This window comes from Anopheles stephensi, chromosome 3 (genome assembly GCF_013141755.1).
Source record: "Anopheles stephensi strain Indian chromosome 3, UCI_ANSTEP_V1.0, whole genome shotgun sequence".
NCBI lineage: Eukaryota > Metazoa > Arthropoda > Insecta > Diptera > Culicidae > Anopheles > Anopheles stephensi.
In genome coordinates, this window is record NC_050203.1 from 34673657 (window position 1) to 34691358 (window position 17702).

General features: G+C 47.0%; 7 protein-coding genes across 8 annotated transcripts; 4 read left to right on the forward strand and 3 right to left on the reverse strand.

Annotated features, from left to right (window-relative positions):
* Window positions 1-149: 149 nt before the first annotated feature.
* Window positions 150-1524, reverse strand: LOC118509766 (PRA1 family protein 3). Its single transcript, XM_036050900.1, has 3 exons — window positions 1290-1524; window positions 685-1182; window positions 150-621 (listed from the first exon to the last, which is right to left on the reverse strand). The coding sequence occupies exons 2-3, from the start codon at window positions 1121-1123 to the stop codon at window positions 485-487; spliced, it is 576 nt and encodes a 191-aa protein (XP_035906793.1). The 5' UTR covers window positions 1124-1182; window positions 1290-1524; the 3' UTR covers window positions 150-484.
* A 123-nt stretch (window positions 1525-1647) lies between these two features.
* LOC118509708 lies at window positions 1648-4167 on the forward strand. Its single transcript, XM_036050789.1, has one exon. The coding sequence runs from the start codon at window positions 2039-2041 to the stop codon at window positions 3341-3343; it is 1305 nt and encodes a 434-aa protein (XP_035906682.1). The 5' UTR covers window positions 1648-2038; the 3' UTR covers window positions 3344-4167.
* A 201-nt stretch (window positions 4168-4368) lies between these two features.
* Window positions 4369-7342, forward strand: LOC118509654 (RNA polymerase II subunit A C-terminal domain phosphatase). Its single transcript, XM_036050608.1, has 4 exons — window positions 4369-4659; window positions 4846-5131; window positions 5197-6649; window positions 6727-7342. The coding sequence occupies exons 1-4, from the start codon at window positions 4439-4441 to the stop codon at window positions 7269-7271; spliced, it is 2505 nt and encodes an 834-aa protein (XP_035906501.1). The 5' UTR covers window positions 4369-4438; the 3' UTR covers window positions 7272-7342.
* A 208-nt stretch (window positions 7343-7550) lies between these two features.
* Window positions 7551-8336, reverse strand: LOC118509772 (28S ribosomal protein S17, mitochondrial). Its single transcript, XM_036050911.1, has 2 exons — window positions 8121-8336; window positions 7551-8036 (listed from the first exon to the last, which is right to left on the reverse strand). The coding sequence occupies exons 1-2, from the start codon at window positions 8226-8228 to the stop codon at window positions 7677-7679; spliced, it is 468 nt and encodes a 155-aa protein (XP_035906804.1). The 5' UTR covers window positions 8229-8336; the 3' UTR covers window positions 7551-7676.
* Window positions 8337-8598: 262 nt separating this feature from the next.
* LOC118509762 (polyadenylate-binding protein 2) lies at window positions 8599-11632 on the forward strand. Its single transcript, XM_036050893.1, has 5 exons — window positions 8599-8752; window positions 8961-9050; window positions 9687-10228; window positions 10301-10413; window positions 10970-11632. The coding sequence occupies exons 2-4, from the start codon at window positions 8970-8972 to the stop codon at window positions 10341-10343; spliced, it is 666 nt and encodes a 221-aa protein (XP_035906786.1). The 5' UTR covers window positions 8599-8752; window positions 8961-8969; the 3' UTR covers window positions 10344-10413; window positions 10970-11632.
* A 61-nt stretch (window positions 11633-11693) lies between these two features.
* LOC118509741 (SAGA-associated factor 29) lies at window positions 11694-13197 on the reverse strand. Of its 2 annotated transcripts, XM_036050872.1 has the most exons (3): window positions 13110-13182; window positions 12905-13023; window positions 11694-12835 (listed from the first exon to the last, which is right to left on the reverse strand). In XM_036050872.1, exons 2-3 carry the CDS (start codon window positions 12941-12943, stop codon window positions 12008-12010), a joined length of 867 nt encoding a protein of 288 aa, XP_035906765.1. In that variant the 5' UTR covers window positions 12944-13023; window positions 13110-13182; the 3' UTR covers window positions 11694-12007. The 2 variants fall into 2 exon arrangements, with proteins under 2 accessions (XP_035906765.1, XP_035906764.1); XM_036050871.1 differs by having other exon boundaries at window positions 12905-13197.
* A 284-nt stretch (window positions 13198-13481) lies between these two features.
* Window positions 13482-17548, forward strand: LOC118509642. The gene is made up of 6 exons (XM_036050549.1): window positions 13482-14081; window positions 14168-15246; window positions 15322-15525; window positions 15627-16365; window positions 16444-16604; window positions 16685-17548. Exons 1-6 carry the CDS (start codon window positions 14028-14030, stop codon window positions 17280-17282), a joined length of 2835 nt encoding a protein of 944 aa, XP_035906442.1. The 5' UTR covers window positions 13482-14027; the 3' UTR covers window positions 17283-17548.
* Window positions 17549-17702: the final 154 nt, after the last annotated feature.

Here is a 17702-nt window from a genome sequence, read left to right on the forward strand (position 1 = left end):
ATACGTGTTTACCCATGACGAGAGGAGGGTGTATGTGTGTATGATTCATCATCGTCTTTCAATCTCCATTCAAAATCTTGCAGCGCAATCCAGCGTATAAAACGGGAACCGTTTGTTTTCTTTATCAGAAATTCTCACTTGTCGGTGTCTTCTTTTTGTAGTTTAATTTATTTAAGAGCAAAAGAGAAACACTATCGATTGGTGCATTCTGTTTTTTTTTTCGTTTTGACTAGCTGCTTTACAAGGGGGACGAATGGTATCCTTCTTTGATGTAGATCTCCGTGATGCCAGAAATGCATATCATGCTCTCACTTTTCGATCAACCAGCGCCTTCTTGATTGAACTTTTGCAAACATTGTGTTGACGATGGCAAATCTTTTAAAAAACAAAATCACACTCCAACAAATCCACGCATAACTCATATAGAAAAGCTGCCGTACACTTTCCTTTCGCTGCAGTTACGCAGACCCTCCCGAGGTGTGGCTTAAAATGCGGTTGGCATCAAGCCCATCGCCTCCAGGAATTGTCCCATCGGCGATTGCTTCACACCAACAATTTCCACCGCATTGGTGATTTTGTTCTTGATATTCCTCAACCGCAACGATGCATGCACGAAGGTTACTAAAAATGAAAACGATTCCGAAAACATTACTTTGCCATTGCGTGCGAAGCGGCATTACTTACGCGAGAAAGGAAGCAGTATGGCGAAGGCGACAATCAGCACAGAATCGAACAGGTACAGTACCAGATAGCTACCGACAATCGTTCCACCCAGTACGGCCCACTTGTTCGGTTGCTGGTTTGGATCGGCTCCGACCGACCGGCGCGCGTCCTGGGCAAAGAACCGAACAAACACGTACACCAGCGCCACTATGATCGTCAGCCCAAGCAAAACCTTCATCGGGTGAAGCAGCCCAACGAGCAGAAAGACGGCCGCACTCATCAGGAAGTAGTTGGTTTGGTAGTACAGCAGATTGTTCACCACCCGCTTGCCCCACTTTTCCCAATCCTGGAAGTTGGGCAGTTGGAAGCGGGCCGATTCCAGCAGGAAGTCGCTTAGCGAACGAAGCGGTGCCAAATGGAGATTATCCAGTGAGCCCGATCCTTGTGCGGTGGTGGTCATCTTGAGCGGGAGCGTGTGTCCTCGTCGGTCGTCCTTTCTTCACAAAACAAAAGCTAAAGCTAAAGAGAACAGTTTGATTGATTTAGCAAAAGTGCGGAAGCTAAAAATATCCAACGTTCAATGCTGGCTGCAAAGAAAAAGAAAAAGGTTGTGACGATTCACTTACCACTCAAACCGGACGGTTTTCTTCCTTCGTTTATTATTGTACGCTCCCGAATAAAGCAGACCCACTTGCACAATTTTTGCGTGAGTTGGTCGTTTAGAATGGTTTGACAGAATGATATCATTCTTGTTTTGCACCAACGCACACACGCTACACTGCAACGGTGTGCCAGGTGTACGGATGCACATTCTCCGCGCCACTTTTGTGTGGCATTTTAGCAAGCGCAACTGTCTCGCATGGATTGGCATAAAAATTAAGCGAATTTCCTACATTAGATTCCATGGATCCGCTTCATTTGAAAATAATTACAGTGCTCCCAACGCATTCCCCGGTAGGCTGTTGGTTTGTGCCACTGTGTGACACCTCTGTCAACTGTCAAACCCCGAAATAGACGCAGATTCCGAACGGAGAGAAAAATCAAAACAAAAATAACACTTTTCCAAGGGTAAATGAACCGTGTGTACTGTCCGCGTGTGGTAACACACAGCACCGCAATTTATCGTCCCCTGTTTACAAACCGCACCGGTTGTACCGGGCTGATGGGTGCATTTTGGAGTTAAAAGAAGGCAGAACGCTCCAAAGCTATTGATCTTCCGATCGGCAACCATCCTACAGGTAGTAAACATAGCAACCACCACCATCCAGCGTGCGGTAGCTCCGTAGCAACGACGACCGAAAATCGAAAACCTCGTGGCAGACGGCGACGGTGTGCTGCTGGTACGCATCCACATCCCATTTGGCGCTGTACCGCAATGCGTAAGTACCAACAGCTGGCCCTGGTGCTCCTGTCGATAACGTGCGTCGTGATACTGTTGGTGTACAAAAGCGAAAACAACCGACTAAAGTATGTGCTCGAGGTGGTCAACATTTTCGGGCGTAACGACGCGGCCAGCCTGATACGCATCGATAACAGTAGCCGGTTGCACAGCTCACCGTACGATTTCGACAGCCCGCTACCGGCCTGGCAGCGGCTCGGCGATGGCTTCTACGTGTACTCCGCCTTCTGGCAGAAAAACGAGCTCGCCGCGGGCGGTACGGTCATCAGCATAGCGGTCGGGCTCGAACATGCCGCAGTCAATTTCAAGTGTCAGGTGCAGCACGGCACCGGGGACGTTGCTACCGGCAAGCTTCATTTCGTCCGGCTAGAACATCCGACCGGTTCGGTGAAGGTGCCCAACGGGGAGGTGTTTGTGGTGTACAAGCTGCTCTGCAAGGTAGCGCGAGACTTTGGGCAACCGACGGAGATCATCTTTACCGACACGGCTCAATCGATCAAACGGTACGTACCGCTACGGGTACTGGAGAGCCGGTCTGTGCAGCAGAGAATGACCATGACGGCATGCGTTGATATGAGCGATTATCTAGAGCTGGAGGAAGAGTTCCGGATGCCTTCGGCCGTGCTGCAGTACTTCCTGCACCACCAAATCGTAGGCGTGGAAGATTTCATCGTGTACAACAGTAACGCGCTAAATGGAGCGACCACCTCGCTGCTGTACAGTCACGGCATCAAGATCAATCTGTTGCCGTACAACTTCCCGTTCGCGTTGGCCGACAAACAGCAGAACCGGCTGCTCATCGAAATGGACTGCCTGATGCGTAACTACAACGCGGCCAAACTTTCCTTCATCGGTGCCATCAACGAGTATCTGTATCCGAGCTCTCGGTTGCGCGTGAACAACAAATTTCTCAAGTACGCGTGGAAAGTGTCCAGCGATGTGTCGCGCTTTGCCATCGCCAGCCGGTCGGTGTGTATCGACAAGCGGAAGAAAGTGTTCTCCGACAATTTGCTGTACGATGTGGATGTCGGTGCGCAACTGACCGCGCCATCCGAGCGACCATTCTATGTGTACAAACCGCAGGACTACAACCGCACGGCCGGAACGCCCGAGTTCGTGAAAACGCTTGACGTCGATCGGTCGATGATCTTTGTCCATCGGTATGGCGGAAAGTGTAGCAGCAAAACCAATCTGCACGACTGGACGATTAGCCTGCAGCCGGACTTTCTCCAGTACGTGACGGATGTGGGCCGAGAGCTGAACAAACTTATCTTCCGATAAGCGAACGAACGAACCTTGATGGAGGATCAACTGATCGTAGTGAAAGTGGAAGGAAGGTTAGGAGCTATGAAAAGAGACGAGTGATGCCGCGGTGATATATTTGTACCTTTCTCTAGAGGCCACTCCGTGCCAGCAGGAATGGGGGAAAAGCGTACAGACGCTATTTGTTAAGACGATTCGCTCAAATTGATACTAGGCAACGGATGGTAGAGTAAGAACATTTCCCGACCGGTTTCTCGGTACAAGAAACAACTTCCCGTAATCTCCTACCATAAAGGTTGTCTAGAAAGTTCCTTTACCGTAACCCGATAGAATTATCTCTACCTTACACCGAAATACTATCCAATAACCAAGGCCATAAAAAGGGACTACTCTCATGTTTCGGCTCGATTATTTGTTGTGATGAACCTACCTGCAGCTAGCTACTAGGGTGATCATCCCTTTTCTCGCCATTCACACGTGTTACACTCGTCTGATTTTAAGCGGGACACATCTGGCAAACTTGACACAGCCCCGGCAAAACGAATGATAGATCTCGGTAGGCATGAACACGACGGTAGCTCGTAAGTAATTTGTAGAAACAGAAGACAGCAAAAAATAGCAATCGACACGCCGAAAAACGTGTGCTCGCAAACGGTACAGTTTTTCGCGACACTAACAGAACAATAATTATTCAATCAAACAAAAAGAAAATCTTCTCCCTCTCTTTAACCGTAACTCGTATTTGATCTTATCTCTTGCCGGTATTTGGAGCAAGCATCCAAACGATATCAATTTATTATCAATTTTTCAAATAAAAGTTCAGCGAAAATCTATGAGAATCACAACAGCAGGCGTGTGTGTGTTATTGGTTTGTTTGTTTCCTTGTGAAGAATGGGACCTTTTTCCGGTCAGTTACGTTATCTGCCTTATTTTCGAATAAAAATTCGTTCATGCAACAACGGAACGACAGGGCTAACAGATGTCACACCAAGGGTTAACTGGGGAAAATGCCGCAATGGGCGAAAATCGGCTGGCAACACTGCACGACATCATCTTCCGCACGTCAGTTCGTTGTTCGTCGAGCGTTCTGGCAGGGGCGAAAAGTGACAAAAAATGGCCGATCCAAATCAAAACATTATTTGCGCTCCGGACGATTGTGCGATAAAAATAAGCAAATGGAAGGTGCGCGAAGGCTATCCGGTGACCAGCGGCAGCATCATACTGTTCTACGAGCAGCTGGACGGAAGCGACAAGGAAGTGAAGCGGCTAAAGGCCACACAGGGTGGCGTCGTAAAGAAGCGCCTAGCCCGGGAAGGCGCAACCGTGGCGAAAGGGTAAGCGTTCCCACCGTTCCTCGGTCTTCTCCTTCTCCACCAGTGGCTATATGCGGATCGATGAAATCGATGAACGCACACAGCACGCGATGTGTCGCTGTGTGTTAGTGATCGATGTGGCGAAGGCCGTGTGTTTGATCGAATGTTATTGTTGATTTTTGTGTTGCATCGATTTTGCCGTTGCAGAAAGCCGGTACTCGAGCTTGGCCAGTGCAGCCACACCACGGTAATAAAGGATATGTGTGCCGATTGTGGGGCGGATCTGCGTCAGGATGAGCCGAGCAGCTGCTCCAAGGCTTCCGTACCGATGATACACTCGGTGCCGGAGCTGAAAGTGACGGAAACGTTGGCCAAAAAGTTGGGCCAAGCCGACACGGAAAGGCTTTTGAGCGATCGGAAGCTGGTGTTGCTGGTCGATCTGGATCAAACGCTCATTCACACCACGAACGATAATGTGCCAAACAACTTGAAGGTACGAGCGATGCCAGGAACTGGAGGAATTGCGGACGGATGCTAAACATTTTTTTCTGCTTTTAGGACGTGTATCACTTTCAGCTGTACGGCCCCAATTCCCCCTGGTACCACACGAGGCTTCGGCCGGGTGCGCTAGAGTTTCTGGCCAAAATGCACCCCTACTACGAGCTGCACATATGTACCTTCGGAGCGCGCAACTACGCTCACATGATCGCACAATTTCTGGACAAGGATGGCAACTTTTTCTCGCACCGCATCCTATCCCGGGACGAGTGTTTCAACGCGACGAGCAAAACGGACAATCTGAAAGCGTTGTTTCCGTGCGGCGACTCGATGGTGTGCATTATCGACGACCGGGAGGATGTGTGGAATATGGCGTCGAACCTGATACAGGTTAAACCGTACCATTTCTTTCAACACACCGGCGACATTAACGCACCGCCTGGCATGTCCAAGAACGAGCTCGACGGTAAAGGTGTAGACTTTAAGGAACTCATGAACCAGTCCCTCAAAGAGAAGAAGGCAAAAGACGCGGGTGATGAGGATCGTCCACCGACGCCGAAAATACAAACGCAGGACGGTGGTGGTAAGCAGCAGTGTGAGAAAAGCATGCCCGAGCATGTGCTGGACGATAAGGAGGAGGACGAGCCGACGATAGTGGAGCCGGCCAAAAAGGAGGAAGACAGCAAAGCAGATGAAACGCCACCAGAGGCTGAAAAGGTGGAAACTTCTACCACAATTAGTAGGGAAGATAGTGGTACTAGCGAGGATGATAAAGCAGAAACTGTAAAGCTCACTGTAAAGGAAACAAACGCAACGTTGTCGGAAGAAAAGGATGCAAGCGACCCGGAGCAGAAAGTTGAAGAGAGTACTGAACCTGCGCCCGCGGAGGAAGCGAAAGAGCTTCCGACAAGGGACGAAGCAAAAGTTACTGCAACAGAAACCGATAAGCAAGAGGATCAACCGCCCGGTGACAGTGATCGCACGTTGGAAGATTCTGCCAAAGAAGAGGACAAACCTGCCCCGAATTCCAAGCAAGAGAAAGATTTAATCGTGGTCGAAGACCCGGACGACTACCTGCTCTATCTCGAGCACATTCTGCTCAAGATTCACAAAACATTCTACGAACAGTACGACAAAACGCAAACAATTTCCGACCTGAAGCAGCTAATACCGACGGTAAAGGCTCGCGTGCTGGTGGGGACGCGGCTTTGCTTTTCCGGCCTCATACCGAACAATGTGAAGCTGGAGCAAAGCAAGGCGTTCCTGATCGCGCGGAGCTTGGGTGCGGTCGTGACGCAAAATCTGGAACCCACCACCACGCACCTAGTTGCGGTCACTATCGGTACCTCCAAAGTGAACAATGCGCGGAAAAATGCAAAAATAAAAATCGTCACACCCGAGTGGCTGTGGTCGTGTGCGGAACGGTGGGAGCACGTGGAAGAGCTACTGTACCCGCTGAAAGCGTCCAATCCGGCCAAAATGCGACAACCTCCACCCCACTGTCACAGCCCTGGTAAGAGCGCGGCACGTCGCACGAACGCTGTACGAACTTAACGATTTGATCATTGTCTATCTTTTTCCATTCCCTAGAGCACGCTGTCAACTATGGAGGCATGGCAAAATCACGGGAAGAACCGAAGTTTATGGACACGGTAAATCCGCTGCTAAGCTTCTCGAACGACGATCTAGACGCAATGAACAACGATTTCGACGACTTTTTCGAATCGGACGATAGCAGCAGCGACGACGAACCGGTCGACATTGAAAATCCCCCAATGGAGAAAGCACTGCGCAAGCGGAAGCGCGTCGAGGAGATCGAAACCAATCGGGGGCGGCACAACATTTTCCGCAAGCGCACCGAAGAAGAGGAACAGCAGAAGGAGGAAAACAGACGCATCCTGAAGTACGACAACAATGCGGAAAACAATGACGAAAACAGTCAAACGAATGCGTCGTCGGAGGATGAGGACGAGAGTCCGAGTGCAAAGTTTCGGCGTGGCGGAGATTTACCGTCCGATCTGGACATGGGATCGAACAGCGAGGGCAGCGAAGAACCGATCGACGATGTGGACGATGGCGATTGGAATATGATGGGAGCGGCACTGGAAAGGGAATTTCTCGGGTTAGATGATTGAATTGTGGGGAAAGTCGAGAGCACTAATTGCAGTAAAATTAATACAAATGAATTCGGTCTGAAGTCCTCTAACACAGTGTGTCCATCTGCTGGTTACTTACTTGCCTCATTTCCTCGCAATCGTCGAAATCGCTTCTGGTCCATTGGGCAGGTTCCATGTCTCAAAGCATTATGTGAGTGTGGCAACTGTGCGAATATTCTATACGAACCAAGCGTCGCGACAAGTATCCTCTGGCTGTGGTATGGCCGGTTCGCTGCTGCTTTTGCGCCTGGAAACCGATTTTTCTTTTTCGATTGTTCCACTGCTACACTTTACGGGGATTTATTCTGGCGCTTCTCCTGTACATCTTATCACTACATCTATATTAACACGCGGTGGCAGCAAACTTCCAAAACATCATTCGCTTTACACTGCAAACGGTTGATCCTTGCCATCCTCGTGGTACTTGATGTAGGTTTCACCGTGCGTGAAGTCCCGCGTACCCTCCAACCGACCGCGTGGAGGAGCGCTATTGTAGTCAAATGCATCTTTGGATTTGCCAAACAGCCGGTTCGCCTCCTCAATATCCTCGCGGTACTTGCCCACGACCACCTTCTTGCCAGTAATGGGATCGGTAATATCGCCCAGCGGATATACGATTTCCTCCACCGAATGCGAAATAAGCCGTGTGAGCTTTTCGGGCAATTCCTTTATCAGCACAATGTCGCCAGTCTTGCACCGCTTGTCCGGATCGTAGGCAAAGTAAAACTCGTCCTTTTTAAAGTACTGCAAAAGCAAGGCCAAACAAAAACCGCACATGAACGGGTGGTTGTTCCTTATGCAATCCGCGCACACCCCCAATGCACTTACCATGTTGAGATTTGTGTCCAGCTCCATCCGTCGTACGCGTATCTTGGATGCGTTTGCTTTAACGCACGGGATAACCTGCCCCAGAAGCATTGCTGCACGACTAGCCATGATTTTACAAACAGCGGAATCGCGTGTAGAGAACTAATCGCTGGAACCGGGTTTATTTATTGTTTTCGGTCACTGCTGCCGACAAGACCTGCGGCGAAATGTCAAAGCTCCGGCCATCCAGCGTGCTAACAAGGTGAATACATATTTGTGTGTACATTTTTTCCTTTTCTTTCTTTGATTTTTGTAGAAAGTTTTAAGGAAATTTTTTTGTTTAACAGAACAAAGAAAAGGTGTCCCAATTTAAATGTTTCATACCACACTAAAAACTGGAAGCTAATAAAGAATTTTAAAAACATTAGAAATCGGAAAACAATATTGGCATGTTCGACACCTTTGTACTGTCAATCGGATGCTGCCCGCAAAATGACAGCTTGCCCAGAGCTCGCTCACGTCATTCGTAATTGCAGCTTGATCGAAGGCAGTGGCTCGTGCTGACGAAAGTCCGGAGAAATTAAGCATACAATTGCAACTTTCCTCCATTTACATTCCCACTTATTCTAAAAGAATAGCCGAATAGCTTTAAAGTAAGTGAAGGTGTGGTACACCAGTTGAAAAACGACCGCTTTTGAGCAAATTCATCCAATGTCTCTTCGGGGTTTGTGGCAGCGCGCGGGCCGCCATTTTGAATAAAAAGACGGCGTTACCGCTTCGTGTCCGGCTTTTTGGGAAGCTTTTCAGCAAACTCGTTCGGACGTGATTTAACACCCATAAAATTCCTGTTTTCGTTTACAGACTTTCGCAATGGCTGATGATAGTTTGCTAAACGACTCCAACCTGGCTACGCTGGGCAGCAACGACGATGAAGCAGAGCTCCTGATAGAGGTAAGTTTCGCTTGAATAGGATAGAATCGTGTGGCCGTGTGACCCCCAGTGTACCTTCGTTTTTATCACCGTTCCGCTTTCTACGGTCCGAACCGTTCATGGAATATGGTAGCTTGTTAGCAAACCTCCGCAAAGATAATCTTGCCCATAACCTCTACTCTCGGGGTTTCTATGGTGACGCCGCCGGTATAGGTAAAATTGCCGAAAGACCAAACACTCTTTTTTGTGCCATTTATGCTTCATCATGCTTGTCCAACTACCTGTTTGTGGTAGTGGTAGGTAGAGGGATTCTCATGTTAGATAGAAATTAGGCCATACTATTTAAACGTTTTATTATTTGTTTCATTCTTTTTTTTACAAACTAAATATTTGTTATTTCAATTGAAGCGATATCAATGTATAACAGTGCGGGAAAATGATAGAAAGCTATTTTACGTATAGCACAGAATCGCGAAATGCTAACTAAGATAAAAAGCTACGGAGTCTTATCCGTTATCATTTTGTTGGACAAAAATGCTTTATCGCCGAAAGGGCAACGGTTTTGAACACATGACGATGATAAAGTAGCGTGAGCCTTAGTTTAATCTTTTTTAATAAAAATTGAAAAATGTGTCTCTTTCGTATGTCTCATCACAGGACGACTACCTTAAAGGTTCGGAAATGCAAATCGATCCCGAACTGGAAGCCATCAAGGCACGCGTAAAGGAGATGGAAGAGGAGGCAGAAAAATTGAAACAGTTGCAGTCAGAAGTCACGAAACAGATGACCTTGGGTTCGCCGACCGGTTCGACGCCCATGCTGACGGCGGAAGAGAAAGCCGAAGTGGACAACCGTTCCATCTATGTGGGAAACGTCGATTACGGTGCCACCGCCGAAGAGCTGGAAGCACACTTCCACGGATGCGGAGCGATCAATCGGGTGACGATCCTGTGCAACAAAGCGGACGGCCACCCGAAAGGCTTTGCGTACATTGAGTTTGGATCGAAGGAGTTTGTGGAGACCGCGCTCGCTATGAATGAAACTCTGTTCCGGGGCCGACAGATCAAGGTGAACCCTAAGCGTACCAACCGGCCGGGAATGTGCCAAACCAACCGGTTCCCTCGAGGAGTGCGCGGTCGTGCGGCCCGAGCTTCGAGAGCCTGCTGTTATGGAGCGCACCGTGGCACCCGGAGGCCTATGTATGTAACCATGCCGCTTTTTGCATTACGATAACGTCTCCCGCTTATGATGTTATTTTTATCCTATTTTAGCCGAGGCTACCGAGGACGTGCCACTTATTACGCACCTTACTAATTGGTGATATTTCCCGAATCTAGAAGAGTAAACCGTACCTAGCTATTAGGATCGTTAGCTAAACTTAGGGGTAAGTACCGTTCTGTTACTAATGTTTCCGCTATCACTCTTTTATGCATTCATTCGGCCCTGTTTCGTTCAATAACGTCCAATATGAAAAATTCTGCCATAAGACAAAGTATCTTTTTGCATTAACTTTGGATTGAAAACAACCTATTGAAAGTAAATTTAGCACCCATGTGTGTGGCTTAATCGTAGTCTGATTTTTGGACTTGATGTAACTAAATCGTAGATTTGTTTTCTATTTTACCGCATAACACATTGGTTTGTAAATCTAGTGCAATTGTTTGCTCTTTTGATTATTTCGTGCCATGATAGTACAAAATGTAGAGTTGAATCCCTTTTAGACGTATTTCCTTTTTCGTTCACTCCAAGGTAACTGTTAGTTAGATTAAATCATCGCACATTAGTACATTGCCAGCATGCACTAGGAGCTTTTCCTAGACAACATACATAGGTTTTTCTTTCCTACACTTTCTTCTTCCCCTTCCATCTATCGTCTCCCTTGCGTAGTGTTGCTTTCTTATTTTTAGATAAACATTGCCCTTTTTATCTAATTTTTGCAGATAAAAAAATATATATGATATTTTTCAAAAAACATTATTTGCCCTCATCACACCTTGAAACTAGCGCATGCACATAAATGCAGCCGTAAAACAAAAGCATGGCTGTTACCTTGGCAAACGCGCAAAAGATGAAAACACATATTCTCAATACACCCCGCGATCGCAGAAAATAATGTTTTTTGAAGCAATCTACAAAGCGCATGGTGTGGAAAAAAGTCCCAAAACACAAAATCAAACACCATGGCTAAAAATAATAAGGACAAAAGAGAAGACTCCGAGTGAAAAAAGAAGAAAAAACAAACAAACAATTGGAGGAAAAAACAAGTCCTTATCAAAAAAGATGAATCAAAAAGAGATGCCATCAGCCGAAAAAAAAAACGATCATGAACAAAAAAAGAGACAAACAAAACAATATAACGCCTGCAAAAACAGATGAAAATGAAAAGAACCGGCGCGCCATGAAGGAAAAGAGATCATAAAACACATACCGAAAAATAATAAGATATACATATATACAGCCCTGGAATATGTCAAGCCGAGAAAAGATACAAAGAAGAGCAATATATACAAGACGAAACTACCTAAAAGAGGCGCCTACAAATAATGAACTGAAGAAGATGATGAAGAAAAAGAAGTGAAATAAAAAAAATGCATAATACATCATGTTGTTGGTTTGTGTTTTGCTCTCGAGCAGTACTTAGAAAGAAAACTGAATAATGCATCGATAGTTGTTCACCTTACTGCTAACATATTATCATGTGTTTTATTTAAGTTATCGTTTGTTAAGCCGTGAGTTAATGGCGGTGAGGTTCAAAATGCTTCTTCGTCGTACACGCTTCCCGCAGTTGGTTCCTGCTGCCTCGCATGAACGGTAACGGTGATCGTTGTATTAGAAGCACTTGCAGCGTTTCCCACTCCGGAACTGCAGCCGGTCACGACGATGGGACCGTTTCCGAAAGCTGGGTTTGAACCGGAAGCAGTGCTTAAGCCGTTCGTTGTTCCTTGAGAATGGTGGACGGGCCGGTGCGGTTGCGGTTGTCAAGAGGTCGCCTTTTTGTTCTGCTTAATCGCAATCACATACCGCTGCGCAACGAACAGCGGCGGCGAGTATCCGTCCGGGTATGTCGGATCTTCGAACAGCACTTCGTACTCTTCATTTGCCGTCTGCGGTAGCTGGTTGATAATCGCCTTGTAGAAGCAAGTGGTCTGTGGGTAAAGTGCCATTACGGTTGTGCCCTTGGGAAACAATGCCTGCCCGTCCGTCTCGGGATTGGCACGCATTAGCGGGAGCGGGACGATCCGGCGGCGACTCAACACGTGCCGATCTTTCTGCTCCTCGTCAATATCATCCACCTCGTACTTGCTGGTGGACGACACGTACTGTACCACCTCGGCCAGAATCCAGTTCTCCTCACCCTCCTCACTCTTTACCAAGGCAGCCACCATGTCGCCAGGCTTGGCAATGTAACTGCTGTCCGCGGAGATGGATCCACAAAGGTGGGGTATCTTTTCTCCCGGCTTGCTGACAAACAGTGGCAACGTTTGGGCCGAAATCTGTAGCATCTTCATCAGTGCGCCTCTTCGAATCGTCTCTTTGTTGCCCGCATTGCGCGCCTGTATTCTACGCTCGTTGCGTATGTTACGAATGTCCTGAATCTTGGACAGTGCCTGGCGGATCAGTGCCTCCTCCTGTACCGCATCCTGCAGGCCTACTTTGTACAGCGTCTTTAGCTTGTGGTTAAGAGCCGGCGATTTGTCTTCGCTTGCCATCTTGGTCAAGCGTATCACGTTGTTGATGTTCGTTTCGTTGCGCTTCCGCTCGGTTTCTATTTCGCACACGAGTGTTTTCAGAGTCTTTAGCCTTTCCTGCAAATGTTTAGTTGATAGCAATGTGAATTAGCAATTAAAGGCAAAGTAGCAAGCAATGAAGCATACCTGCACTTGCAACATCGCTTGTTCTGCTGTTAATGGCATGATTGAACCGTTTTATCTTCCGAACGCTACACGGTTTGGAAATTATTTTGTTTGCCAATTTGAATTAACTATAATTTACACTGCAATCGATAGGATAGCTCAGGTCAGGAAGTCGCAACGGGAAGAAGGTGAAACGTTAAACAAGGAAAATTACTTCCCAATTTACAAAACAGCTGGGATTAAAATACAAATATCAAGCAATCTTTGCTTCCACTGTTTGTTTGTTTGTTTGGGCAGCAATGTTGCATCTGCGACAGCGGAGCTGTTCGAAAGTATGACAGCGGCAGCTTAAGGGCAATTTACACACGTCATCAGCAACAGTTGTAGGAATTAGTTCATGTGAAACGAAATCCCCAGCTAATTTAATGTAAACAATAAATTGAGTAATATTTAACAAAAATAGTCAAAATATCCCACATAAATGTGTAAATAAATATCACCATATCATGCTTTCGGGCGTCGTCGTGTGGCTTTCTGCTGCCAACACTTTTGGTGAGGTGTGTCGTGCCGTGCTTAACAATCATTCTAGCGTTGACAGTTATTTACATTGGCAGTCGGCGCAGATGGCTTCGGCTGAGACGCACTCTTTCCTAGCTTAACTTTCGGTGAAGATAATTGTAGTCTGAATTGTGCCAAATTCGGCGGCCGCTAGCTCAGATTAACAATCCGAAAAGCGTAAACCAGTTCCCAGTGTTATGTAGTTCGCTGCGCATTGAGCTTGTTCGCTTGGCGTCGATAATCCCTCTCAGTGATCTAGTTCCCCATGGGGGGGAAAAGGTGACGTAGAACCTTACGCACACAGATGAAATCAAGCCCGCGCGCTACGGTGGCATCGGAGTAGTGACATTTTCGGTATTGCGCGCATGCACTCCCGTGGTTTTGATGTGAAATTTTTGCGATCGTATCGTTAATGGAGTAATTAGCCGTGGGTAAATGAACGAGCAGCGAACATAGCATGCAATTAGGCGACGGTGGCAATGAGGGTTAAGTGAGGCAGACGACGGCTTCATTGAAATTTCGGGAAGAAAACGCGTTCTTGTTCTTGTCGTATTAGCCTTCTTTCTTTGTGCAAGTGGTATCAAGAATGATCACAAAATACAGACTAAGTGATAATGCTTCTTTAGGTGATGTTTCCACAGTAAGTACAAACGTGGTGCCGGTACCTTTGACCAGGACCGAGGGTAATCATTTCTTTTTTGTTCGCATTTTTGTATCTTTGTGCAGCCGATAAGCGGCAGCGATAGTACTACCGAAGAAACAACCTGCGAAAGCATGAACAGAGACGATCAATGCAGCAATGACCAGCAGTCGAACGATTGTGGCAGATATCTACGATCCCGATCCATTCAGAAGAAACGTTTGCCTGGTTCGCTGCTTTCGGACGACAGTTGCAATGCAGTTGACAATATGCTCGGTGTAACGGATGGCCGCCTAGCACAGACGGAAGATGCGGACCAGAATTGTGACCTTTCGTTTAATGGTAAAATTAAAACATTGACTAGTGGAAGTCAACATGCGACCCTTCCCACGACGAAGTCAATCGATGGATGCACGACGGATGATGCGGCAGTTCCGGAAGTTCCGGTCGATGTGGAAAGCAAAAGTGATTTGCAAAGGCGGGAGGAAAAGTTCAACGAATCATTTGAACTGTTGACGAAAGAGTGCAACACTTTGATTCACTATAATAATGAAAAATCACCCGATTTGTTTGCGGACGACGATGAGGAAACGGACGTTGGTAGCAAGAATGAAGCGGAGAAGGAAAATCTGGATTATAGTATGCATCGGTCATACCAACGTGTCAGTGGAACCGGAACGAAGGAATTAGATTGTGAAGGCGAAGGTAGCGTAGATCGGACTGACTATATGTTGCTGAAACGAATGAAGACGTCCCTATCCGGCATACCGCCACCGCCAGCGCTAACCTACTCCGACATTGACGTTGGTACCATGCTGACGATATATCGTAGCAACGTGAAATCATGGCTAGCTACGCATGGTTTTTCTAAGAACACAGTTGAAAAGACCACTACTGATGGTGAGGGTGAAGATGGTAAAGACCAACCGCACCAGCAGTGTCTCATGAAGCCCACACACTCGACTGAAGAGCTGAGCAACCTACAATGGCCCGAGCTAACGAAACACCGGGCACACGGACTGCATTACAACCGGTCAAGAGTGTCGGAGAATTTTGAACTGTTAGGCTTAAAGTACATCGAACGGTATATAAGCGCGGAGACGAGCTGCTCCTTCAATATGACTGTTCTGCAATCGAGTGCAAAGAAACGAAACCAACGACTAAAGTAAGTAATTTGGCTGGCCAGCCATTCTAAAAATATCAATCACCACTTACCACACAAATGTATTGCTTCCTCCAGATTGTTAAACCAATCGCCGGGCAGACGACTAAGCCACCTAGCCCGACGAAGGGCCACGTTTTCATCCGAAAGCTTACTTAACACCAGCGCCAGCAAGGGTGGCACTATCGTAAGCGCTAGCAAGAGTGCCATCGATGCGGGAGTGCTGAGGAGATTAAATCCACACCGAGCGTGCAATAATAGACAAGTGCTACTAGATCCGAAGTAAGTTGTTTTGGGATTTTCAAATCGAATGTTCGTAAGTAGGCCAAATTTCATTTTCATTAACCAATGCGTTTCTGTTTTCTGTGTGTGTGTTTTTGTAGAAAATCGGACAACCGTAGGAAAAATAAAATTAAAACACCCAAACGTAGAACACCGGGTGGAAAAAAGTCGCCGCGCCGTCGTACGCCGGGTTCGTCAGCGAAAAAGCTTTCTTTGCTGCGTGCCAATGCCGGTGGTAAATCGTGTACGCAGGTTCACGTTCCCGCCACTCGCGAATCCTCCAAACGGGCACTATTTCTTAGCCCACAGAACAGTGACAAATTGGTATCACCGGCCCGTAACGATCTTCGTTTCTCGCTCGGCAGCAATAGCAAGCAAACGGAACGTTCAATATTTTCCGAAGCCCGAATCCTCAAATCGAAACGTTCACTATTTTCGCAACCTCGCGGGACATCGGAGAGCAACGGCATAGAGTCCATCGCAGCTAGTTCCCATGTGAGCAACTCAACCGCGACCGTGTCGAACAAACGGCGGCGTTCTTCAACCACTGACAATAATGACGACGGGGTGGAAAATGCGTCCGGCGAGCGTACGGAGAAAATAAGACGCACGGAATCCTCTGGCCTAACGGAAGAAGATTTAACGCCACGCTCGTTAAAGTTTGCACGCAGCAAAAGCTTTTGCGTTGGTTTGCAAAGCATGGGCCTACCGTCGGCGACACCATCGGACGGCATCAGTGCGCCCGGCGTCGGTGGAAAAACATTAATTCGGGCGAATTCAGAAATTTCTTCCTCAGATGGTCCACGACCATTAGTTATGCTGACGGAGAATCACAAAAAGGTATAGGAATTGTCGTGTTACCGCCACAGAACATGCTGTTTGTAACGCTTTCACAATTTGCTTCGAATGTTATTTCAGAAATTATTGTGGGCAGTTTCGCAGGCCCTGCAAAGCAAACAAATTACTGCAAAACACGAACTGTTTAAGCAACATGCCTCCAACCTGGTGCGGGTAGTGAAAAGACTGTTTTTAGAATTTAATGATCAAACCACATCAAGCACGAGTGAAAAGCTCTTAAAGTAAGCAATTACCATATGGTAGGAATTGAGCTGAATCAACTAACAATCAAACCTCCATTTTCCTTCATCCGACGATACAGGCTGGCCAACAAGCACGTGTACGAGGTGATTCAGGGTAAAAGCGTGGACGATATCTATTTCCGCGAGAAGACACGCATCATGAACGCACGAAACATGCCGAAACTGCAGGGCTATATCGCAGCGGAGGAATACGAATTGCGGAAGCTGAAGCGAACCACCAGCATAACTTCATTCGACGGATCATCGCCGTTTGACTGTTCGTTAAGTGCCAGCCAGAGCCTCCTGAGCCAAAGTTCGATGCTTTCGCAGGGTAGCTCGTTTGGCGGTTTGTCACAGCTTTCGCAAACGACCAGTTTCGTACGGAGCGGAGCGAACATGAAACCGGCCGCATCGACTGGTAGTGTGAACATGGTTGGACTTAGCAACACTTCTACTACTAATACTGCTTTACGCGAAAACGTCGACAGTGAGCTGCGGCAACGCTCCACTAAAAAGCAGTTGCTCTTCTCTGGCAAGGATCAGAAAAATGTAAGTCCCTTCCGGATGGAAAAGAATTTGTCGCTCATAGGCAGTAACGTGAATGCCAACAAACTGCTGGTCGGTGGTTCGCTTAACTCCAGTATCATGAAAGCTAAGCGACAAATTTCGTTCGAGTAATGTGTGGATAAACAACGATGGCCCTTTTTTTTGTTTTGCCTGCCCCAGAGGTATTTCAAACTGGGACGTTTTGATTTCATAATTTAACTGGTGATTTGTCTCTGTAATGGGTTTAGCATTTGAAACACAATTACAAGAAGTAATTTATGACCGATGTGCTATCATTAGTTTGTATCTATAAGTAATGAATTTCGTGTCCGGTAGTGATGTGTAATAAAGTTTTATCAACAATAAAATTTGCAATCGAAAAGCATTCTACTGCGTGATCGGAAAGGCTCAAGTTTTATAACTGAAAAGCACAAGGCTTTGCCGATAATCTGTTCAAAGATACACAATGATATTGTGTAGATTTATAAAAGAGGAAATCCCGGAAGCGGTATTATTCTAGCACACAGTAGTATTTTAGCGTCACCTGTCACC